Below are 25,062 nucleotides of genomic sequence, written 5' to 3'. Positions count from 1 at the left end.
TGGGAGTAAATAGACTTGGTGGAGTGTCGCCTGATCGATAAAAAAAACATCCACCACATCAGGCGGGAAAGAGAAAGAACTCAGGTTGCCCCGTTCAATCTCCAGGCATGAAGGTGCAGGCTCTGGAACTGGGGGTGTAGAACATGCCCCTTCGACTGCGAGAGGAGGTCGGCCCTGAGAGGGAGACAGAGCGGAGGGTGCGATGAAAGGTGAAGTAGATCTGTGTACCACATCCTTCTTGGCCAATCCGGGGCGATCAATATAACTTGGGCCCGGTCTTGGCGAATCTTCCTCAGAACCCGAGGAATCAAGGGTATGGGAAGAAACGCGTAAATGAGTTGTGAGCCCCAACTCAACTGAAACGCGTCCCCCAACGCCCCATGCATCGGAAACTGGAGACTGCAGAATGACGGGCAATAAGCGTTCGAGAGTGGCAAAAAGGTCCACCAGAGGAGTCCCCTACGTCCGGAAGACGTGCTGAACTACCTCTGGATGAAGCCTCCACTGGTGGTCGGCGAAAAACTGTCGACTGAGACTGTCCGCACGTACGTTCAGCACCCCAGCCAGATGATTCACCATCAAGCAAAACCGATGGTCCTGAGCCCAGCACCAGAGCCGCAACACCTCTCTGCAGAGACGGTACGACCCTACTCCTCCCTGCTTGTTGACATACCACATCGCTGTAGTGTTGTCCGTCAGGACTTGTACCGACTGACCGCGAAAGGAAGGGAGGAAGGCCTTGTGCGCCAAACGTATCGCACGCAATTCTAGAAGATTGTTATGAGACCATCTTTCCTCTGGAGAACAAAGACCCTTGATCTCCAGATCCCCCAGATGAGCACCCCACCCTAGGGTGGAGGCATCCGATATTACTGTGGCCACCGTTGGAGAAAGATGAAAGGGCTTTCCTTGAGACAGGTTGCCCTCCACGTTCCACCAAGACGGATCCGCTGCAGCTTCTCTGGAGATCCTGATCGACTCCCTGAGATCTCCGTTGTGCTGAAACCATTGCCTGCGGAGACACCACTGAAGTGCCCTCATGTGCCAGCGTGCAAGGTTGACCAACAGAATGCAGGAGGCGAACAGACCGAGCAGGCGAAGGACCTTCAGAACTGGAAAAACCGCTCCATTGTGGAATAAAGGGATCATCTCCTGAATGTCGAGAATTCTTTGTGGAGGAGGAAATGCTCGACACACAGTAGTGTCCAGTACCGCCCCTATGAACAGGTTGCGTTGAGAGGGCACCAGGTGAGATTTGGGCACATTGTTCGAAAAACCCAAGTCAAATAACAGTTGAGATGTTATCTGCAGATGACGTTGCACCATCTCTGGTATCCCCGACCTCCTGAGATGAGCAGTCACCACTGCAATCACCTTGGTGAAGACTCGAGGTGCAGTAGTAAGACCAAACGGGAGAACCGCAAACTGGTAGTGTTGCGACCCAGCCGTACAACGGAGATACTTCCTGTGCGACTTCAGGATTGGGATGTGGATATACGCATCCTGCAAGTCGGTCAACACCATCCAGTCTTCTTGCTGCAACGCTTGAAGAACCTGTGCAAGGGTTAGCATCTTGAATTTCTCCTGTTTCAGATAAAAATGCAAAACTTTGAGGTCCAGCATTGGACGCAATCTGCCGTCCTTTTTGGGAATCAGGAAATACCAGGAGTAGCATCCCTGACCCCTTTCCTGCTCCGGAACCACCTCTATCGCACCTTTTTGTAGCAATGCAAGAACCTCCTTCTGCAGAATAAGTAGATGGTCCTCTGAGCAAAAACCTTGGCAAGGAGGGTAAGGGGGAGTAAACTCCCGAAAGGGATGGGCGTACCGATTCTCCACAAGGTTTAAAACCCAAAAGGTCCGTCGTGACGGATTTCCAACCTCACAGAAAGTGGGACACCCGACCCCCAACAGGCCTCACATGATCTAGGGCTGCTTCCCTGAAGCTTCATTGGGAGCAGAGGAGGCTGAAGAGGAGGAGGGATTGCGACCAGAACCTCGCCGACCCCTTTGTCTTCCTTTATATGATCTACAGAGAGGATTTTGCTGCTGTTGCTGCTGCTGCTGCGGTTGACGGAAGGAACGAAGGATGACCTCCCAAATCCTCTATACTTCCTGTAGCCAAACCCTTTTGCTTGCGTCTGCAAACCTAAAGATTCCGCAGTAGCCCTGCTATCTTTAAATCTTTGCAGGGCGGAATCAGCTTTTTCCCAAAAAAGCTTTTCCCCATCAAAGGGTAAGTCGACTAGGGTGGCCTGAACATCAGCAGAGAAGCCGGAAGAACGAAGCCAAGCCTGCCTACTAGTGGCTATAGAAGATCCCATAATCCTAGTCATGGAAACAGCCGTATCTAGGCCCGACTGAATAACTTGCCTAGCGGCAGCTTGAGTATCTGCAACAACCTCCATAAAAGAGACCTTCTCCTCATCAGGCAGTTTAGGGGCTAACTGCTTCACCGAGTCCATTAAAACATGAACGTAGTGCCCCAATAAGCAAGTGGCATTTGTTGACTTAAGCGCCATACTTCCAGATGAACAGACCTTTTTAGCTGACTGTTCGATCTTTTTAGAGTCCCTGTCAGCTGGTGCTTGTGGAAAAGCACCTGAAGATTGCTTCGAACAGGGAGCTTGCACTACAAGACTCTCTGGTGAAGGGTGCGAGGAAAGGAAGCTCGGGTTCCCCAGAGCCACTCTATACCTCCTTGTCACAGTTCTGGAGACCGCAGGTGAAGAAAGTGGCGTGCGCCAAACGTCCATAACAGGCTCTAAAATAGACTCAATTAATGGCAACAAAGGCTCAACGATGGAAGAAGGTGAATGAAGGACTTCAGTCAAAAAGTTTGGCTTGTATTCTGCAGAAGGCAACTGTAAATCCAACAGCTCCGCAGCCTTCCCGATGTCTAAATGGTAAGGAGCCAACTCTTGTGGAGGAGAAGATCTGGCAGAAGAGTGCTCCCATTCAGGAGTAGCATCTAATCCGCTTGCCTCCTGAATGCCCTCAAATTCATCAGTGGAGTCACCAACTTCACCTTCCTCCACTTCCTCCCTATATTGCTCCTCCTCTATAATCCTCTGTGCCTCTCTTCGAGAGCGGATCCGAGGGCACGGCGTCGGCGGCGCCGTACGCGGAGTCGGCAGCACCGAAAGTGGAGTCGGCGGCACCGGACGCGGTGCAGAGGGAGTCGGCGTTGAGGGAGGCTCCGATGAAGGCAAGCAATCCAGTCGAGGCCGGGAGGAAGGCTCTCCAGACGGCGCCGGGAACTGCCATGAAGGAGCCATCGGCAAGAAGGGCATAAAAGGTGCCTGAGCATAATGTTGCGGCATGCCCAAACTAAACGCCATTGGACCCACGGGACCAGAAGGTGCGCCGGTTGGGAAGGCAGCTCTTTGGAAAACCCCACACATTGCATTAAGGAAATGCGTCGGATCCGCACCCGGAGTCGGGAAATACGGGTATGGGTTAGAACCTGAATCCGGCCGAGGAGGAGCCGGAGTATCCTCAACTGGAGCCGCAGGTTCACCTTCTGGCACTGGCGAAAGATCTACCACCTGCTCCGGCTCAGCGTCGGAAGCTGGAGAATCCACCGGCGCCGGAGACTGCGCCGGAGTCAACTTGGGCGAAGGTGACTTCTCCGGAGAAACACGAGGAGAACGGGAAGGCGAAGGAGAAATGAATTCCTTACTTCGACGTCGAGGCGACGGCGACCTCGAAGCCTTACTCTTAGACGATCGGCGCAGAGAGCTATGTTTCCTCTTCTTTTTGTGCCTTCTCGAATTCGAAAAGTGCAAAGTTGACGACTCCGGCTTCGACTTTTCTTTCTTCCTACCTCTGCTCTCCTTTTTCGCCTTGGCCATGAAAAGCTTCGCTTCCCTCTCTTTCAGGGCCTTGGGATTCATTTTTCTACAGCAAGAACAGTCGTCCACATCATGGTCCGATGAAAGGCACCATAAGCAATCTTCATGGTGGTCAGTGATGGACATGTGACCCCCACATTCCCTACACGGCTTAAAACCTGACTTCCTCGTCGAAGACATGGTAAATCCAGAAACAGTAACCCACAGGGAGACTACAAAGTAACAGGAGAGTGCTGGAAAACCGTTACGCGTCGACGGCGCGGAAAAAAGGGAACGGACGTCATCACACCGACGTGGCTCTCTTATGGCTCTGGTGACATCATACGGAGTCGTGAGCGGAGCCAGGGTATTAGGACGTCCACGTCGGCGTGGAGAGCTGGGGGAAAAAATCCGTGGAATGCTGGCGCAGGGGATATTCACAAGGTGAGGAATCCACTGGCAGATGTATCCATCAGAAAATATTTTTAGCTCTGCCACACTATCACACCCCACATGGATAAATTGGAGACACTTCCAGAATTTAATCCACTAGAGGGCAAGCTTTTAATGGGAGACCTTGGTGAACATAAGATATCCAAAATATACCAATCCCTCATTACACACAGAGTCACAACACTTCAGACACTTAAAGATACCTGGCAAACAGACATAGGCCCCATAGACACAGATGATTGGATCGAGGCCCTGTAATCCCCCGTGGCATGGCCATTTCCTCCCGCCTACGATTCATCCAGTTTAAGTACCTCCACAGGGCGTATTACACGCGCCACAGATTATGGAGAGCTGGCCTGACTGATTACCCAGTATGTCTACGATGTCAGAACAAGGAGGGTACATTCCTACATACAGTCTGGACATGTATAGCCCTAGATAGGTTCTGGTCCGGTGTATTGGTGTGCTAAACTGAAATACTGGGGTGGGAATTGAATAGATCCCCTAGACTTACAATACTTCATATAACAGACGAGATTGGTGGCAATAGGTATTAACACCATCTCCTTTGGCTTGGCCTCACCACCACCAAGCGAGACACAGCGAGGGGTTGGAAATCCGAATCACCTCCTACTATAAAATGGAATGGACTTTTGTATGGGATTGGAGATCCCAGTTTTCATGGCACATGGATGCACTCAGTAGCATCCTAAAATCTGGCAGAGATGGGCAGACTACCGAGGCCTGGTCATACCGCAACTGACAACTATGTTGAATGCATATGATGCACAGAAGCGATTTATATTCTATGACAGGACTACTAAACTATGTTTTCTATCTAGACACAGTGTACATTATTGGTACCCACTAGATTGCAGAAATGAAGTAAATAAAATCTATTCTGGGAAAAAAACACAGATGGGATGATCACTAACACTTGCTTAAATACAGTGGTTCTGTCCTGTATAGACCCAGTTCAGAAGTATTTATTTAGCACCAAGCATTATTTGGGTTGATTTTTTTTTTTTTAATAGCTAGTAAATTAGCAATACTATTGAGAAATGTTCAAATAACTTCCAGAGCAGAGAAAGACTCTTTAGGCAGTGCCAGGCAGCTAGTGCTCCAAATAGGGGAAACAATGTGGATGAACAAAATTGATGGCAATCAGCTACTTCAGTTGCAACTAGCAATGTGCAACAAATAGCGAAGAGTCGATAATAACCTACATTTTGCAACATGTTCAATTGCTCAGGAGGAGGACATATGGTAGAAGATCATTGAAACATCAGCAATAATTGTTTGGACATCTAGGTTTGTTTCGAAAGTATGAAGGTTGCACTGTGACAAGTATCATCAGAACTTTTGTGATGATACAATAGAACTAGGGTGTCATCAAACAACAATCAAAATCATGGACCACACGATTCAATAATCCAATCCGAGGGCACCATATACATTTTAAAAAGGAGTGGAGATAAAGCTGAGCCAAAGGAGATCCCAAACTTTAAGCTTTGCACTTTCAACATGAAACGGTCTGGATAGACCTTCTTTCTTAAATCATGGTCTGAGCGGGCAAGGGGTAACTCCTTAGCTATGGTACTAAAGGCCACTAGAGGATCAAAGCAATGGGGCCATATTGAACACGTTTTCAAAACCTCCTATTGAATAATAAGCACTGCTGTTTCGGTGTTTCTCATGGGTCTGAAACCGGACTAGAAAGCATCTTCATTTGTTCTTGTAGCTCAGAAGTAAATACTGATTCAACTATTTTTGATAACAAGGTCACTGTAGAAACAGGCTTGAAATCTCTAAGTAAACTAGGCTTAACACAGAGATTTTTCAATGGAAGAGTCTGCTTCGGGGAACCCGCAGAGATCCCACTCCGCAGAGTGTCATTCAATACCAATGGTATATGCTCAGCCAGGAGCCCAATATTGTCTTTGCTGAGAGAAGCAGGTGTTATATCTAATTTTGACCTGGGTGAGGGCAATTTTGCAACGGTGTTCAGAGCAAAAACAAGGTAAATTTTTCAAAAATGTTCAAACTCTGGCCTCAAAGGGGTAGTGGTGAGAATCACCCCCAAACTGATGGTTTAGTCCTCTCAGGCAGGATCCCAGAAAGAGAAAACTACACTGAGAGCGAACACTCGCTTCTTCAAAGATCCAGAAATGAAATGATCTGTCTCCTCAACGGAAGAAATCTTTGAAGCACAGCTTTATTTCAACAACTGCAGAACTATGATAGGGCTTTTTTGATACAACAGCGGGTCACTTTTAGACACTTGATGCAACCACCACTCAAAAAAAGTGCTAAAACACATGTCAGTCTCTTGGGCAGGCATAACTGTTTAATTATTGGACATTAAACATGAGTGCATTTAAGAATTGGCGATCCCCAATTAACAGCTAGTGTTCTTATGGTATATTTTGTGAATCCGTGAAAGGTCTGAAATCATATCCAAACATTGGAATAACCGAATGGAGACAGAAGTCAAAAGTTTAACCTTGTCCTTTGGGAACCATGCTCCTAGTTCAAAAACATTTAAGGCATACTTCTTACTGAAGATACCATCATTTCACACAAATTGGGAATCTGGGGCACAATTGAAGTTACCACACAGCAAGAATGTATATGTTAAAAAAATAGTTCCTTCACTTGTGCTGTAACCTTTATGATCTTAACTCGTAGAACACAATAGGCATGGAACCAAATTTTCTATGACAATCATATGCAAGGACAGTTCTTGCTTGATATACTCAAACGGCATCATAAAGGGGTGGGTTTTGGTTGAGAACCGAATTGTGTGCTCCACATCAGCAATGATAGCTATACAGCCTTGCAATAAAGCTCATTAGGTAGACATTGATTTATAAAAGTTTGAGATTTTAGTGTCTTACCTTATTTTGAGGCACTGCATCGGTAAGCCAATCTATAACCAACTCCATTACATGACCCACCTGTTGCCAGCGGCACAGGCAGTCTATAAGCGTAGAGTATTTAGATTCATCGACTCCATTCTCCATATTCCGCAACTTGGACAAAACACCGCAGCTGAAAGGGATTGCAAAAATTCTACTTTTTACTATTAAATGTGATGAACATTACATCTGGGTATAACCAAAGGGGAACACAAAAAACAACATTGAGAAACATGTTGATGACCATATCGTGACCTCGAAAGTAAACTTTATATTTATTTTATTAGACAAGTTACTTACCTTCGGTAACGCCTTATCTGGTAGAGACATGATCTAGCCATACATTCCTTACCTTTGAATTTCCCAGGCGTCAGACTGGATCCGGAACAATTTTCTTTAAGCAATACCCCTGAGTGCCAGTAGGTGGAGTCAGTCAGCTCCACGTGACAGTAGCGTCGTAGTCCTCCACGCCAGAATTGACATTGCATCACCTATATAACCGCCACCTCAGCCGGCGGACGTCAGTTACTTTTCACGACTTTCCACACCAGGAAAGCGGAGCCATGAAGAGTACTGACATTGGTGTTTTTTCAAGAAACTAGGGCCCACAATGGGAACAGCCCTGACCCTAGAAACTTGTTCGCAGTGCGGGGAGGATGAGTGGGTCTAAGAAATCATGGATCATGTCTCTACCAGATAAGGCATTAACGAAGGTAAGTAACTTGTCCATTTGATGGAGACATCTAGCTACAGATTCCTTACCTCTGAAGAGATAACAAAGCAATGCCATCCCAGAAGGAGGGACTGCGGACAAATTTACACTAGGAAGTCCTGCAGTACTGAGAGGCCAAAATGGCCATCCCTGCAGACCAGACTATCCAGGCAGTAATGTTTGGTGAACATGTGCAGGGATGCCCATGCTGTTGCCTGACTGATGTCCAGAACTGGAAGTCCATGTTGAAAAGCAGTGGTAGCAGTCTTAGCTCTGGTGAAATGAGCCCTTAAGCCTTCAACAGGCTGCTTTTTGGCAATATCATAGAAAATGTTGATGCAGAGGACGACCCACCGCGAGATGGTCCTCTTCTGTACTGCACGACTTTTCTTCACTCCAACGTACCCCACAAAGACTTGGTCGTCCACTCGGAATTCTTTTCTGCGGTCAAGGTAGAACGACAATGCTCTGTTTGGGCCCAGGTGGTGGAGTCACTCCTCTTCTTTGGAGGGATGTGGATGAGCAGAGAAAGTAGGCAAAGTGACAGATTGCCCCACATGAAAGGGAGTCACCATTTTCGGAAGTAAAGAGGAGCTAGTGCAAAGCACCAATTTGTTAGGGTATATAGTGAGAAAGGAAGGTTTGGACAATAGAGCCTGCAACTCGCTCACCCTCCTGGCAGATGTAATTGCCACTAAGAAAGCTTTTTTGATGGCGAGCAGGCGGAGGGGGGTAGTTACGCAGAGACTTGAAAGGAGCGCACATTAGGAAAGTGAGAACCAAATTAAGGTCCCACTGAGGCATAATGAAAGGGGCAGGAACCAACATATGTACAAGGCCTTTCCGGAATCTATGTAGAATAGGTGATTTAAATAGGCAGGGTGCCCAGAGCAAGGACAAAATAAAAAGCAAAATATCAGAAAGGGAAGCAGAAAGAAGCAGAAAGAGGGTCAATAGACTTTCCTGTACAAGATTTTACAAATCTGTTCCATCGTCAGGCATATACAGTCTTAGTGGAAGGACGGCTGGCTGCCAGAATAATAAAGATTACAGGAGGAAGGTCGAAAGCTATCAACTGCCGCCGCTAAATCTCCACGCAAGAAGGCGCAAAGTTGAGAGGTTCAGGTGGTGAACCCTCCTCTGCTGCTGCGACAGAAGATCCTCCTGAAGGGGCAGCCTGATCGGAGGATTGATACCCATGCTGTGAAGCTCGGGATACCAGACTCTCCATGCCCAGTCCGGAGCCACAAGAATGACTTGGACCTGGTCGTCCCTGAACTTCTTGAGAACTCTGGGCAGCAGTGGTATGGGCAGAAAGGCGTACAGGAGGACTGAGCTCCACTTGAGATGAAAAGCGCCCGAGGAAGAGCCGCCTTCGAAATTGCTTCAAAACTGCTGACATTGCGCATTCTCTGTTGAAAGAGACCTTGCACCACCTCCAAATGGAGACACCATTCCGGATCCATTAGGCATCAACTGAGTTTGTCCGCTCTGGCATTCAGGGAACCTGCAAGGTGTTGAACCACCAGGGCTATGCCCTACTGTTCCAACCATGTACAGAGAAGATGAAGAGTCCACATCCCCACTTCGCCATGTTTGTTGCAGTACCACATGGCAGTGGTGTTGTCCGAGAACACTTGCCCTAGCCTTCTTTTGCTGGATGGGACAAAGGCTTTCAATGCCAGTAAGATCAAACAGAGGTCCAGTATGTTTATGTGGAGTCCGGATTCCACCAGAGATCAGAGCCATTTGATCTCCACCTCTCCCCGATGGCCGCCTTATCCCAGACGTGACATCTGTTCCTACTATGAGATCTGGTTGGGGAAGGGAGAACGATTTGCCTCTGACTCAATAGTGGTTCGCCAGCCACCACTACAAGTCTTGTGCAGTTCAGTCTGAGAGCTGGACCACGTCAGAGAGAATACCCTCATGCTGATGCTTCAGGTCCCACTGCAGAGTCCGCATATGCCATTTGACATGTGTCACTGGCAAGATGGAGTGGGATGGAGGCATGGAGATAGGGGTGGTCTAGAAGGGGAATGAGTAGCCCCTTCACATGATCTGGAGGACCGACCTGCCCGATATCATGGTCATCCTGCCACCAACTGGACGCCAATGGTCTGGAAGGGCGAGACTAAGAGGGTTTGGAGGCTGAAGCTGCCAGGGGGGTGCTCATGAACTGACTTGACCTCTGGTCGCTGACCCACGTGGTCGGAATGAACTGCGGCTCAGCAGGGGTTGCTGAACTTGCGTGGCTAGGTGGCTGGGATATGGCGTGGGCGGTTGAATGCCCCTTCCGTAGCCACACAAGAGGCAAAAGGCAGACTGGGCACGTGTGGCCACTGAGAGGCCCAAGGACTTGACTGTAGACCGTAAGTACTTAAAGCGCCCCAATGCTGTGTCTGCCTCATCTCTGAAGAGACGGGTGCCAGCAAAGGGTATGTCCATGAGAGAAGACTGGACATCCCCCCAAAAAGCCAGATGTTCTTAGCCAGGAGTGGCGTCAGCAAGTTGGTTGTGTCGAGACCACACTGGATGGGAACTTTGCTGCATCTCTCCCATCTGACACTGCTTGAGAGAGGACGGACCAAGCCTCCTCTGGAACCTGTGGCAGCACTTGCGTAAATGTTTCCCACAAAGTGTGGGAACAACAATCCAATAAGCATGCAGTGTTCACTGACCGCAATGCAAGGCTAGCAGAAGAAAAACAATTCTTACTCCAACTATGCAGCCTCTTGGATTCCCTATGCGGGGGAGCGGAAGGGAACGCACCTTGGGATGTGGATGCCTGGACTATCAAGCTCTTTGGGGTACGGTAGGTAGTAAGGAAATTCGGGTCGCCCGGAGTAGGGCGGTGGCAGCAGGCAATTGTCCTATTCACAGGCGCCCCTGTGCTGGGCTTGGACCAGATTCCTAGTAGGACGTCAGTAAGGGCCTCGTTAAACAGGAGTAAGGTGTTTAGAGGATACACTCGGTTGTAGCACCTCCATCAAGATGTTATGCTTGACTGCCACCAAAGGAAGCTGAAGGCCAAGGACCTTCGCTGTTTCTCGCTGCACCATAGCATAAGACGCCCCTTCCTCTGTAGCCACGGTAGGGGAGAAAGCATATCAGTATGTGGCATAGGATCCAGCCCACTGGCCTCACCCAATTCCTCATACCAGTCCATTTCCTCTTCTGGCTAGTTTTCTAAAGGGTCCAGCGACCCCTCCCAATGTTCTCCGAGTCAGAGATCTACAGAATAAGGCTCAGGAAATGACCTAGGACCTGAAGGCCCTGTCGGTGCCAGAATCGGCATCGAGCGATGCCATGCCTCTGGTCTGGGTTGTTTGGGATGAGAACGGGGCTGACGACATCGGTAGGCGCCGGCAACGTGGAGAGCATCAGCGTGGGGGAAGGTCTCAGGGGCACGACTGATGCCGGTTCGGATCCTAGTCCGGATCCAAGGGGGAACAGCATCACCGGAACCGCAGGTGTGGAACTCAATGGAGCCCCCTCTGACCCTGCAGGGTGCGAAGGCACGCCGGAGGGGCCAGGCTGCACATCAGAGAGACGCAGAGTCGACACAGGTTCCAAAAAACAAGGCCTTGAACGCAGAGGCTCCTCCATCATGTCAGCCGACGGACAGGAGAAGTCGAAGCACGCTTCGACTTCTTGTGCCTTTTACCTGAATGTCCTGATGATTTTGAATGGGATGAAGAGGACTTGAGACTCCTGGAGTAGAACCTGGACCTTTCTCTCAATAGGGACCATGACTTCTAAGGAGTTGAACAACCTGGTGTCACCTGCCGGGCCGCAAGCAGCTTTAGGGACCGCTCCCGCAAAGCCTTCGCAGCCATGGCCCAGCAGTCGGAGCACGACTGCGAGTCACGGTCGCGCTTGAGACACCAGAGACCAACCAAATGTCGGTCCATCACTGACATGGCGTGGTGACAGGCGCTGCACAGCTTGAAACCTGAAATATTCCTTGGCATGGAAACTTTCACATAAAAAGAAGTCACCATAATGTCGAAAAATCCAGTCAAAAAGTGACAGAGGGTAGCTCTTTTCACGGACCAGCACTTGACTGGTGCAGAAAGAAAAGAACTGACGTCAGCGTGCTGAGGGGGTGCCTATATAGACGACGTGGACGACGTCACGCGAAGTCGCTAAATGCCACCTACCGCCGCGCAGGGGTATTGCTCGAAGAAACATTTTAATGATCCAGACTGATGCCTGGGAAATTAAAAGGAAAGGAATCCGCTGCAAGATAACTCCATCCGATTACGTGATTTGCAACAGGCTATATTGCCTAGATGAAGCACAATTACTCATGTAGGTCAGAGTTTCAAAGCACAATTAGGTACACAACACATTGACAAATTGATGCTGAGAACTGAGGATGGGCATCACTCTGGAGGACACAACACATCAATGGGATGCACAAGGGATTGCAGGAGACACCTAACATTTTTAAGAGTCACATACCTGAATGTGGGAATGGAAGATGGCGGCATGAAAGAAGCCAGGATCACAAGTGGGATCATACAGCGATCATCCTAAAGTAAAAAAATAAAAAAATATATATATATATAAGGACTACTGAGACACACAAAACAAACAATTAAAGGCAATCTTAGACCTGGTAATGACTATCATAGTTGCAAATTCTTATCTTTCTCCTATGCTCAATGCTGCCTGGTAGTGTTAGCGTTTATACTAAGTTTGCAAATGCTGCAAAGCATACACACCCTTGTTTATGGACATGACCTGTCGAACCAGCTTAGTCCTGATGACTAACTCTCTTGCACAATTAAAAGACATTCCTTGGATTCTGAATCAAACCCCATGATTAAGGCTGCGGCAACAGAGACGTTTGAAAAATAATGCCACAGAAGGCATTACGTAGCATATGATGTCAGATTGCAGTCTTCATACAGGATTTCATAATTTTTATTTTTGCATTCAGTTTCATGTAGAATGGAAGGTGAAAGGTCTACTCAAAAAAGTGGACAACTATGTGAACAGTTCTCTGATGCATTTTATTTTATTTATGGTTTCTTCTATAAAGTGACAAGGTTACGCCCAATTACTTTAAAATGCTACAATATTTGTTGAATAACCCACAATGCGGGTAATCCATAATGAATTCTGATAAAGGTGTCTCAAAAGCAGACCCTAGGGAAGGTGAGTGGCAAGTTTCCTCTAAACGTCTAAAGAAAACGAAGAGCAAAATTTGAAAGGAAAGTGTGAACAGGCTTGTGACAAGAGAGGAGAACAAATGTTGCCATTTCAAGGCATATTAAAATCCTATCTTGCAAAATCCCCATCAGAGAAGCTGGCTACCAGCAACAGCATTTGTCACTTTTTAGTGCATTTTAGATTGACAACATCTGAAAACATACTTTAAACCTCTCACAAAACCAATCTAAAGCACTCCCATTACATAAAAAGCAATAGAGTTATCAGGAGGGAGCCGGATTCCCATTCCACGTTGCTGTACTGCTCACTACACAATTTTCATCTGTGACAGAGGATGTTTCATATCAAAGGGGGAGTAAGAGGAGGAAGATGAGGGTGGGAGCCAGTCTTCATTCTTGAACTCTTACTCTGCATAGGGAATGCTACATGCTAATATATCAAAGCCATGGATCCCCTGGTATTCCTGGCCAACTGCATTATCAGAGATGACAAAGCCAGGAGAAAATACGTTCAAATTAAGACCAACAATTTACTAGTGAGGGTTAGGTGTATCATGGAGTAGGAAACTGACTGGTATATTATGCAATTTTTACAGAAATGCACTGGGTTCCTGCTGACCAGGTCTCCAGTGCCAGACCTATTTCCCTAAAACTGTGCAATTGTTCCTCAACAGGCAATGCCATTAGCACACTCTGTAAGTCCTTAGTAAATGGTAATCTTGGTACCTAGGGGATGGAACACTAAGGAGTGTCTCCCAGGGCTGCACCATGAATTGTGCCACCCTAAAAAAAATAAAAACCTCAGCACTAACATGCAGACTACCATTGCAAGCTGTGTGTTATAGTACAGAGAAAAGTACAGACCCGACAAGGCACACCTCCTGTCTGCCATGCCTGCAGACACTGCATGCAGTATAGGCAAGACACCCCTACAGCAGGAACTACAACCCTAAGGCAGGGTGAACTATACTACATGTGTGGACATATCTAAATGAGCAGATGTGCCTCTGTGATGTCTGAGCAGATATTAGAAGTGAACGGGGAAGTACATGTGCTGGACACCGGTGTTTATAAGTTCCCTAGCTACACGAGGGTTTCACTGAATCTAGATATGTTTGGTATTAAACAGCTCGTATCAATAAGCCTGAACTGATTCCAGTGATGGATTTTTTAAAAATAGGCACCAAGAGGACACCTTAGATGTGCCCCCTGAAAACCTACCGACTACTAGTGTGCTGGCTGACTGGTGTAGACCTGCCTGCCACCACGGAGAGGTTTCCGACCCCCTGCAGGCGACAGCCCGCGCTCTCGGAAGGCAGAAACCATGCCAGCTCCTACTCCAACCAGGATGGCTAAGTAATCAGCATTTCATGGCATGAGCCTTCAAAGGCCTCTGCCACCTCTGATATATAACCATCTTGGGTTTGGTGGAATTAGGCCTTCTGGGTCAGGGTTATGCCCTCTTCCCACAGGAAGTGTTCATATAGAGGGTGTAGGCACCCTACAGGTAAGTAAGCCATTGGCTACTACCAGTCATTCTCTGATACACCCTTAAATTTAGTATTTAGGGGCCACCTCTGACTCCCGGAACTCAGATTGGACGGAATTGAGCACCGCAAGAAGTGAAAACTGCTGTGGACATGTGGTGCCAAACCCTGCCTGCCAAGTGAGAGGACACTCGGACCAACCAGTCGCACAGGACCAATACCATGGGTACCGGACCACTGGCAGCAAACAAAGACTGAGCCCAGTCGGGACTCCAACACCTCCAAGCCAAAGCAGCCATCGAGGGACGTCAGCACCACAGAGATCCACTTCCAGAGTGGCCCAACTCTCATGATTTTGCACTCTTAACTGGTGGGACTGATGACCGCAAGGTGCACAGAGCACAGCCGACCTTTCAACTCTGCACCAGTGTGCCCCAGCCAAGGTACCGACAAACTGGCTGTGCCCCCCCCTCCCTCCCTCCCTCCCTCCCAAGGGACTCGCAACCCAAACACCCTGTTGGGCGCTCCTGGACTTGTCCAAAAGTCTCCCTCTCCAGCCTGTTTCTAGGTTGCCCCCTTACCTTTACCAGCACAGCACGCACAGCTGCCAACGCGACTAGCACCTCTGCACGCAGATGCCCAATGGCAGGTAACGAGAATTTGCAGGAACTACTTTGGACATTAGCCCACTACGACCCTAAATTCCAAAAGGAGACCGCCAGAAACCATACTCAATTAACTGTATGCTATACATGCCTTTTCACCCTTAAGAAAGCATTGTGCATAAAGACGCATTTAAGTGAACATTTTACTTTCTTGCTAAAAGCAATATCCTAAAAAGTTCTTACTTGCTTTAGACGTTCTTGGTATCAAAATATCGAATATGCTACTTACCAGTATGCATCTGTTCTTGGCATGTAGGGCTGCTGACATTCATATCTGTGCATAGATCGCCGCCTAGTGTTGGGTCCGGATGATTGCACATTGTTGTCCTGGAAGAGTCTTCGAAGTATCACGAGATAGGTGGCTCCTCCCCTGGACTACAGTGTGCATGGGCATACCCTCCATCCTTTAGATTGTTTTTCGCCATTGTGGCATAGATGGAGTATAATACAGTGAATGATGACCATGCTAACCAGTGATTACTGAATGCTACAGCTGCTACAGGCGCCGGGGAGGAGGGTGGGCGATATGAATGTCAGCAGCCCTACATGCCAAGAACAGATGCATACTGGTAAGTAGCATATTCGGTTCGAGGCATGTGGGCTGCTGAATTCATATCTGTGCATAGATTATATAGCAGTCCCTCCCTTTAGCGGTGGCTGCCCGTGCCAGCTGCAGCAGTCTGAAAAAGAGTTTTGAGAACAGCCTGTCCTACAGCAGCTTGCTGTCTTGAGTGTACATCCACACAGTAGTGTTTGGTAAAGGTATGTATAGTGGACCATGTGGCTGCTCTACATATCTCCTCTAGAGGAATATTTCCCAGGAAAGCCATGGAGGCCCCCCAATTTTCGTGTGGAGTGGGCTCTTGGAGGAATCGTTAGTGTGCGCTTAGCTTTTTGATAGCAAATCTGTATACACTTAATGATCCACCTAGCTATTCCTGCTTTGGAAATGGGGTTGCCTTTGTGCTGTGGAGAGAAGGCAACAAACAGTTGTTTTGTCTTCCTGAAACTTTGTGTTCTATCAATATAGTACATGAGAGCTCTTTTGCTATCAAGTGTGTGGAGCATTCTCTCTGCTACATTCTCAGGATTAGGATAAAACACGGGCAGTTCTATGGATTGGTTCATATGGAACTGCGAGATTACCTTGGGCATGAAAGTAGGGTTGGTGCGTAGTACTACCCTGTTTGCATGAACCTGTATAAATGGCTCTTGAATGGTTAGTGCCTGAAGTTCACTAACTCGTCTTAGGGAAGTAATGGCAACTAGGAAAGCTACTTTCCATGTTATAAATTGAATCTCACAAGAGTGTAGAGGTTCAAAAGGTGGTCCCATCAGTCTGGTGAGGACCACATTTAGGTTCCAGACTGGGGAAAGAGGGTGTCGTGGAGGAATCACACGTCTGAGTCCCTCCAAGAAAGCTCTGATGGCAGGGTACTTTGAACAGAGAGAGGTTCTGCCTATTCTGAAGGTAAGCTGCCAGTGCGGTTAAATGTATACGGATGGAATTGTATGCTAGATTGCATCGGTATAAGTGTAATAGATAACAGATAATGTTTTGCGTTGATGCATCCAGCGGATTGATGTCATTATTTTGACAATAAATGACAAATCTTTTCCACTTAGCCGCGTAGCAGGCTCTGGTAGTGGGTCTCCGTGCCTCCTTGATGATATTCATACATTCTGGAGGCAAGTTTAGGTAGCCAAATTCTAAGATCTCAGGAGCCAGATCGCCAGGTTCAGCTGTTGCGGATCTGGGTGCTGAATCTCGCCACGGCTCTGCGTTAAAAGTGTGGGTGTGAGCCGTAGCCTTTGATGCGGTACCACGGAGAGTTCCAGAAACGTGGTGTACCAAGGCTGACGTGCCCACGTTGGAGCAACCAGGATGAGCGTCATTGAGTGTTGCTTGAGTTTGCGTGCCACCAGCGGTATTAACGGTGCTGGGGGAAAAGCGTACGCAAATCTGCCGGACCAGTTCATCCATATTGCATTGCCCTGCGACTGTGGATGTGGGAACCTGGCGGCAAAGTTTTGGCATTTTGCGTTTTCCCTTGTGGCGAATAGGTCTATCTCTGGATGACCCCACTGCTGGAAGTACGGTTGGAGTACTGATGGATGTATTTCCTACTCGTGCATCTGGTGGCTTTGTCTGCTGAGCAGGTCTGCCATCTGGTTGTCTTTGCCCGGGAGGTGTTCCGCCATGAGGAAGATATTCCTCTGAATGGCCCACTTCCACATGCTCTGAGCCAGATGAGACAACTGTGGCGAGTGTGTTCCTCCCTGCTTCTGTATGTAGTACATGGCAGTCATGTTGGTCTGTTCGGATCAACACGACTTTGTTGCACAGGTGCATCTTGAATGCTTTCATGGCTAGGAAGATTGCCATCAGTTCCAGAAGGTTGATGTGCATCTTCTTTTGCTGTGTCGTCCATAGTCCCTGCACTGTGTGATTGAGTACATGAGCTCCCCATCCCTGGAGAGACGCGTCCGCCGTCAGTATGATTTGTGGAACAGGCTCCCGGAACGGTCGGCCCTTGCAAAGGTTTTGTGGATTCCACCAATGCAGAGAGTTGTATGCCCGACCGCTCACCAACACTAGGTCTTTTAATTGTCCGTGGGCCTGATTCCACTGACGTGCCAAGCACTCCTGAAGCGGGCGCATATGTAATCTTGCGTGCGGGACTATGACGATGCAGGAGGCCATCATGCCTATCAACTGCATAAACACTCTTGCTGGGAGAGAGTGTTGAGGTCTGAACTTCTTTATGAGCAACTGAATGCTGTTGATCCTGACTGAATTTGGTTGTGCCGTGGCTGCCCGAGTGTCTATGGTTGCGCCTAGGTACTGCTGTACGTGGTTGGGTTGAAGGTGGGACTTTGGATAATTCAGTGAGAAGCCCAGGCTGTGAAGAAGGTGAATGGTGTGGGACATGTGGCTGGCACAGTGCCGGGCCGACTTTCCCTGGACAAGCCAGTCGTCCAGATAAGTATAGACATGTATGTGTTGTCTCCTTAAGTGTGCCGCCACTGTAGCCAGGCACTTGGTGAAAACTCTGGGTGCTGTAGTTACCCTGAAAGGGAGGACTTTGAACTGGTAATGCTGATTGAGAACAGTGAACCTGAGATACTTTCTGTGTGAGGGGTGTATGGGTATATGGAAATACGCATCTTTGAGGTCTAATGTTGCGAGAAAGTCTCCCTGACTGAGCAACAGTAGTACTTGTTGCAGAGTGAGCATGTGAAAATGCTCTGACAGAATGTAACGGTTTAGAGGTCTTAGATCTAGTATGGGTCTGAGAGATCCATCCTTTTTGGGGATCAGAAAATACAGTGAATACACCCCTGATCCTCGTTCCTTTGCAGGCACGAGTTCTATGGCTCCTTTTTGGAGCATGCTGAGAACTTCCTGTTGGAATAAGTGCAAGTGCTCTGCGGACATATGATGGTGTCTTGGTGGTATGTTGGGTGGAGTGGACGTGAACTCTAGACAATAACCGTACTGGATAATTTCTCTCACCCACCTGTCTGTAGTAATGGATTCCCAGACTGGCAGGAACTGTTGGAGTCTCCCCCCGACAGGTGTTACGTGGTCGGGGGGCAGTGACAAGGCGTCACTGTTTGTTGGTGGCGGAGGACCTGGAGCTGTTATTTCCACGGCCTCTGCCTTTGACGTTGTTTCCACGGTATCCACCTCTATTATTTTTATTATAGGTGGTCTGTGTACCTCCTTTAGTGTACTGCGACTGTTGGGAGTTTTGGCTTTTAGATGGTCCTCTGTTGTTGGAGCGACGAAAGGACCCACTCCGAAACTGCTGTGATTGCAGAGCCCCCATAGACTTTGCAGTCTCCGTATCCTTTTTGAGTTTCTCTAGGGTGGTGTCAACTTCGGGGCCAAAGAGGGAGTTAGGGTTGACAGGTTGATTAAGTATAGTTGTTTGTATTTCTGGTTTGAATCCAGAGATTCTTAACCAAGCATGCCGTCTTAACATGACGCTGGTGTTAATAGCCCGAGCTGCAGTGTCAGCTGCGTCAAGAGCGCACTTAATGGAAGCGTTGCTTATAAGCTTCCCTTCTGTAATTAGTGACTCTGCTCCTTCTTTATACTGATCTGGGAGATGCTGTAGCAGTGTCTCTAGGGTATCATAATGTGCCCTGTCGTATCTAGCCAGAAGTGCCTGAGTGTTGGCAATTCTCCAGATGTTAGCTGCCTGTGCAGCAACCCTCTTTCCTGATGTTTCCAAGACCTTAGACTCTTTGTCTGGGGGAGGAGCATCACCCGTTGTCTGTGAGTTGGCTCTCTTCCGAGCATTGGAAACCACCAATGAGTCTAAAGGCAACTGTCCTTTTATGTAGGCAGGGTCCACAGGAGCTGGCCTATATTTTTTTTCAATTCTAGGGTTAAGGACTCTTGCCCTTGTGGTCTCCTTAAAAATGTCATTAGCTTGTTTGAGGACCCCCTTCAGCATGGGCAGAGTTTTAACAGATCTTTCTGAGGTAGAGAAGGTATCCATTAGAAAGTCGTCCTCAATAGGATCAGTGTGGAGCTGTACGTCATGATTGTTGGTGGCGCTTTCAATTAAGGCATTGAAAGCAGCCGTATCCTCTGTAGGAGATGTTTTCACCACATATGCCTGTGTGTCTGGAGCAGTATGTGGGTCCCCTGCATCAGTATTGTCCACCCAAGGTTGGTCTTCAGGGTCAGTGTCCATAGGATAGGTGCCCTCTATATCATCAGCATCTCCAGCATCCACATTAGAGTGTGTGGGTGAGAATGACTGAGGTTCTGTGGCACAATAGTGAAGTTGTTCCACTAGAACTGGTGATGTGAATCTTTTTTTCTTTAAGGGAATTTTGTAGGGCTCCATTGGTGTCTCTGTTACTATTTTCCGTTTGTAAATGGAAAGTCTACCAGTATTGGCGTCGATAAATTGCCTGGGATCCTCATCGTCGTGAGGTATTGCAACAGCTCTCTTTTCCGTTTGAATTCCTGTCGGTGTCTCGACATTTTTCTTCGGGTCGATAGGTTCTTGTGGGTCGAGACCCTTTTTGGCGTCGAACATTTTTGGTCGCACCGCTGGTGGGAGTCCGAACTTGATGTGCGTCGACGCGATGTGAACCGCGCTGACCGCTTTTGGCTGCGGGGCCGTTTTCGCGCCAATCATGGAAGCCTTGGTTTGGATGCGTAATAAACGACTCCGACACCTTCTGCTTTACAAAGGGAGACGGTGCTGTGGATTGGACACGGTCCTTCGACGCCTTTTTCGTTGTGGCATCAAGCCCTGTACCAGATGTCGTTTTCTGGACACGAAGACTGGAATGGGGTGGCTCTCGAGGGCCGCTCTCCATATGTGTGTCGACGCTCCTTGGCGTCGATATTTTCGGGTCGGCCACCTTGACCTTGATTGCAGGTGCCGCCTTCGGCTCGACGTTCGTAAGACTCCTTTCGGCGTCGACAGCCTTCTTTTGTGTCTTCGGCTCCGAGGGCTTCGAGGCCTTGGTGCCGTGTAGAGACTCTTTCACTTTCGGTTTCGCTTTCGGTTCCGTTGCCTTCAGTTTCGATTCTCGTTGATCGAGTGATGGCGCTTTCGATACCGACGGCTCTTTAGGATAGTTCGACGCCGGGCATGTATGCGGGGCGGAAGAACGAGAGGAACGATCTTGGGTAAGGCCATGTGGCGATCCCGCGACCTGAGCCTTATCGAGTGTCTCTTTGGGCCCTGAGTGGACCTGTGGGCGTAGCTCTTCTTCCTAGCTATCCTCCTCGGCCCCAAGGGCCTCTCCGCCGTCTCCTACCTGTTCGACGACTTCATCTTCCTCTTCATCTAGAATATGTTCGTCCTCGGCATCATAGTCGGATTCACGCTCCGACGCCGGACCCGATATCTCTCCTTGAACTTCAAGGTCCACGACCTCCTCATCTTCGGTCCCGAAGATGTTGTCCGGGTTTGGCGCTGCTTTCTGCGCCTCGAGCCGAGCTGCTCGACGAATGCGAAGTGTTTTCTTCGATCAAAACCTGGAGCACGGGAGGAGCCTAGCGCTTGACCAAGATGGCCGCGTGAGCTTTGAGCTCCCGAGACCCTCGTGCCCTCCGTCGACTATCCTGTCTCTAATCCTGTTTGCATGCATGGCATCGTGCAGATGACTTATCAGGGAGGCGATTGATGCTACCCGCGGTCGGATCGCCCACCGGGAACCGGAGTTATGCATGGCGGAAGATTGAGGCCTATCTTCGAGGGATGCCAGGGGCTAGAGTTGGCAGGATGCCCGACCTCTAATTGAACAACAGCGGCCAGGCGAGGTGTGAACTACCGGACGGAGGTCCCTATCCTTTCACTTTCACTTTCTCGCCCTTTGTTGGCCCTGCCCAGGGAGTGCTCTCGGCTGCTTTATTATCATTTGGACGCTCTGCACGCTACTCTGGCGGCCCATCGCAGGACTGAGCACTCCTGCCTCCTTTTGCTGAGAGAGGGTCGTCCTGTTTGAACCGACCTGCTTGAGCCAACCATGTCGGGCAAAGCAGAGGTGGATCGGCTGAAGCCTAAGGCCACCAGGCGGGGAGCCTATACTCAGGCCAATAATATGGACCGCTACGCCCAGCAGAAGGGGTCACCGGGTGGACCGAGCCAGTCGCCGGATGCACAGAAGACTGCCTCACCCTTGGCCCCGGAGCTCTCGCTCCAGGATGTCATGGGCACGCTCGAAGGGCTGCAGACTTCGATTGGGAGACAGTTTGATGCCCTGGCGCACAAAGTGGATGCCATCTTGGTGGACGTTAATCTGATCCGCGCGGATTTGGGCAAAACGAACGAACGAGTTAAAACCCTGGACCTCAAGACCACGGGCCTCGCTGATGATGTCTCGGAACTACAGACCGAGGTCCGTAAGTTGCGGACCGAGAGTGATCTCGCCGCCCGTCGGCTGGAGGACTTTGAGAGCCGGGCCAGGCGCAACAACGTGCGCGTTATCGGGGTCCCGGAGTCCTCGGACGAGACTTCTGTAGACCTGCTAGTGGAGGACTTGGTGCTTAACCATCTGCAGCCTAAGGGTCTTGGAAAGTTTTTCGCAGTTGAGAGGGCCCATAGGGTGCCGGGTGGTAGGCCCAAGGTGGGAGCCCCACCGAGGCCGATTGTCGCCCGGCTCTTTCATTTTCGAGATCGGGACGCTATCCTGCAAGCATCGAGGGTGACGGGCCCGGTCCCCTTCCAGAACGCGACGGTGAATTTCTATCCTGACTTCACCCAGCAGGTGCAGAGGCAGGGCTTCCTGGGGGTGAAGAGGCGGCTTCGGGAGAGGGAACTGAAATATGCCATGCTCTTCCCTGCCAGACTACGTGTGGTGTACGAAGACCGAACATTCTTTTTTGAGTCGCCTGTCATGGCCGACGAATGGCTGGACGCTCTGCCCCGACGACGGACGGGAGAGGACACTGCCGCAGACGGGGACAGTGGCCGGGATGAACAAGGTTGATGTCTTCGGAACCGGACTGACTCGATTTGACTCTAGCTAATGACTTGAACAGAATGCAGTAAATACGGAGGGTTGTGGGAGGACAAGGGGAGCTCTTTCCTCCCTTAGGGTACTTTTTGTAGATTTTGGGTTTGGTAGGGCGACAGGCACACTGCAAGTTGAGGGGGCTTTGTAAGCTGCAGCAGGGGTGCAGGGTGGAGGGGATAGTTGGGATTTTGGGTTTGTTGTTGGGGGGTTTGTTTCTGCAAGGCGTATTGATTATTTTCAGGACTGTTCCATGGTGGCTCTTCGGGTGTGGGGTGGGCCTCCTTACGTTTGGGGATGGGGGGTAGGGGTTTAAGTGTTATTAGCTGGAATGTTAATGGTTTGGGGGATCGCATTAAGCGCGGGATTGTTTTGCAATTTTTGAAACGGTCATTGCCGGACGTCGCCCTACTGCAGGAGACGCACCTTATAGGTAACACGTGCTATGCTCTTAATAGGAAGGGTTATAAATTCATAGCTCATTCGGGATTTTCCTCTGGGTCCAGGGGTGTGGGCATCCTAGTCAGAGCCTCGCTACCATTTGAGGTGGACTCCACCATTGTTGACGATAGGGGGAGGTTTGTGGCGGTGGCGGGGCGGTGGGAAGGAAGAACTTTGGTTTTAGTTTCGGTTTATGTCCCGCCGGCCCTGCAGGCCTCCACGTTTACAGATCTGGGTAGGGCCTTGCTGGATCTCCCGGGGGGTATGCTTGTGGTGGGGGGTGATTTCAATGCTGTCGGCTCTGGGCTGCTGGATAGATACCCGCCCAGAGACACAGGGGGGGCTCAGAAGTGGCTTCCAGACTTTGACACACTTGGCCTGATAGACTGCTGGAGGCTCCGGCACCCCACACAGAGCCAATACACCTTCCACTCCGGAGCGCATGGTAGCCTCTCTAGGATTGATTACCTGCTCACTCTGGCTGCGCACGCCTCAATGGTGTCCGAGGCCAGGCACATGGCGCGTGGTATATCGGACCATTCGCCAGTGTGGGTCAGGCTGGATGTTGGCCGTAAGGGAGGGGGAAGGGTGGCTCCTATTAACCCTTGGTACTTCCGAGACCCCAAGATGCGCAGCGCACTGGTGAAGACAGTTGATAATTTTTTCAAGGACAATCAGGGATCCATGGACTCGGCAGTGTCGCTGTGGGAAGCATTTAAGACCGTGCTGCGAGGGGAGGCCCTCTCCCTTGTAGTGGCGGCCAAGCGGCGGAGAGATGGCGAGGTTATGCAGGTTGAGGAGGAGATCGTGGCTTTGGAGGGAGCGCTAGAGGAGGAGGTTACAGAGGCCTCACTGCATGAGCTGAGCTTGAAGCAAGCCGAGTATAAGGACCTGGTGACGAATGCCGCTAAGACCCTCAGTAGGGAACAGCAGGGCCGCTTGTATGATGTTGGTGACAAGGCCGGGAAACTCCTAGCTTGGCTGGACAAAAAAGAACGGGTTAATAGAGTAGTGCCGGAGTTGACGGGAGAGGGGGGGAGAGGTGATTGTGGAACCTGAGAGGATTGTACAGTGCTTCACGGACTATTTCCGTATGGTTTATGCCTCAGTGTCGGATAGGCCGCCCGAGGACTCGCGTGACCTCTTGCGTGATATCGCTTTGCCCTGTCTATCCGACGTAGATAGGGACGATCTGGATGGAGACATAACGGTCGATGAGGTGGCGGGAGCTATCCGCGCGCTGAACTCGGGCAAGGCCTCGGGCCCGAATGGCTTGCCAATTGACCTGTATAAGCTGTTTCCGGATAGGGTTGCCCCTCACCTGCGCGCCATGTTCGTGGAGGCGCGGGGGAGTGGGACCCTCCCGTTGGATCAGCGACTGGCGACAATTGTTGTTATACACAAAGATGGTAAACCCCGAGATAAGTGTTCCTCATATAGGCCTATCTCACTTCTTAACGCCGAGCCGAAGATTCTGGCTAAAGTCCTTGCGGCCCGATTGATCAGGGTACTTGGAGACCTGATCCATCCGGATCAATCCGGTTTTATTCCGCATCGTAACACTGCGTTAAACCTTCGGCGCCTTCATGGTGTAATCGCCAGGGCGGGCACGCTGCGTGAACCAGCTGTTGTGGCGTCTCTCGATGCCACGATGGCCTTTGTTACGGTGGAATGGGCATATTTGTGGGCTGTGCTGGCCAAGTTCGGCTTTGGCCATGGTTTTGTGAGCTGGGTGAGGTTGCTGTATGAGGGACCCCTTGCGAGTGTGGTGGTAAATGGCCGGGCGTCGACTCCGTTTCAGCTTGGGAGGGGCACTCGGCAAGGTTGCCCCCTGTCGCCATTGTTGTTCGCCCTTGAGCCACTGGCGGCGTGGATACGCTGG

At 49.7% G+C, this 25,062-nt stretch overlaps 1 protein-coding gene across 3 annotated transcripts in view; it reads right to left on the bottom strand.

Annotated features, from left to right (window-relative positions):
• NCAPG2 (non-SMC condensin II complex subunit G2) overlaps window positions 1–25,062 on the bottom strand; it is a 403,487-nt gene that overhangs the window by 202,238 nt on the left and 176,187 nt on the right. For all 3 annotated transcript variants that reach the window (XM_085631953.1, XM_085631952.1, XM_085631954.1), the window contains exons 17-18: window positions 12,384–12,454; window positions 7,184–7,337 (exon numbers count right to left, since the gene is read on the bottom strand). In XM_085631953.1, coding sequence (XP_085488079.1) covers window positions 7,184–7,337; window positions 12,384–12,454 — 225 coding nt within the window. The remainder of the gene's footprint in view (window positions 1–7,183; window positions 7,338–12,383; window positions 12,455–25,062) is intronic.

The sequence above is a fragment of the Triturus cristatus genome, chromosome 10 (assembly GCF_964204655.1).
Source record: "Triturus cristatus chromosome 10, aTriCri1.1, whole genome shotgun sequence".
In the NCBI taxonomy this organism is placed as follows: domain Eukaryota; kingdom Metazoa; phylum Chordata; class Amphibia; order Caudata; family Salamandridae; genus Triturus; species Triturus cristatus.
The sequence above is the reverse complement of the archived record's forward strand: the minus strand, read 5'-3'. Positions and strand labels throughout refer to the sequence as shown.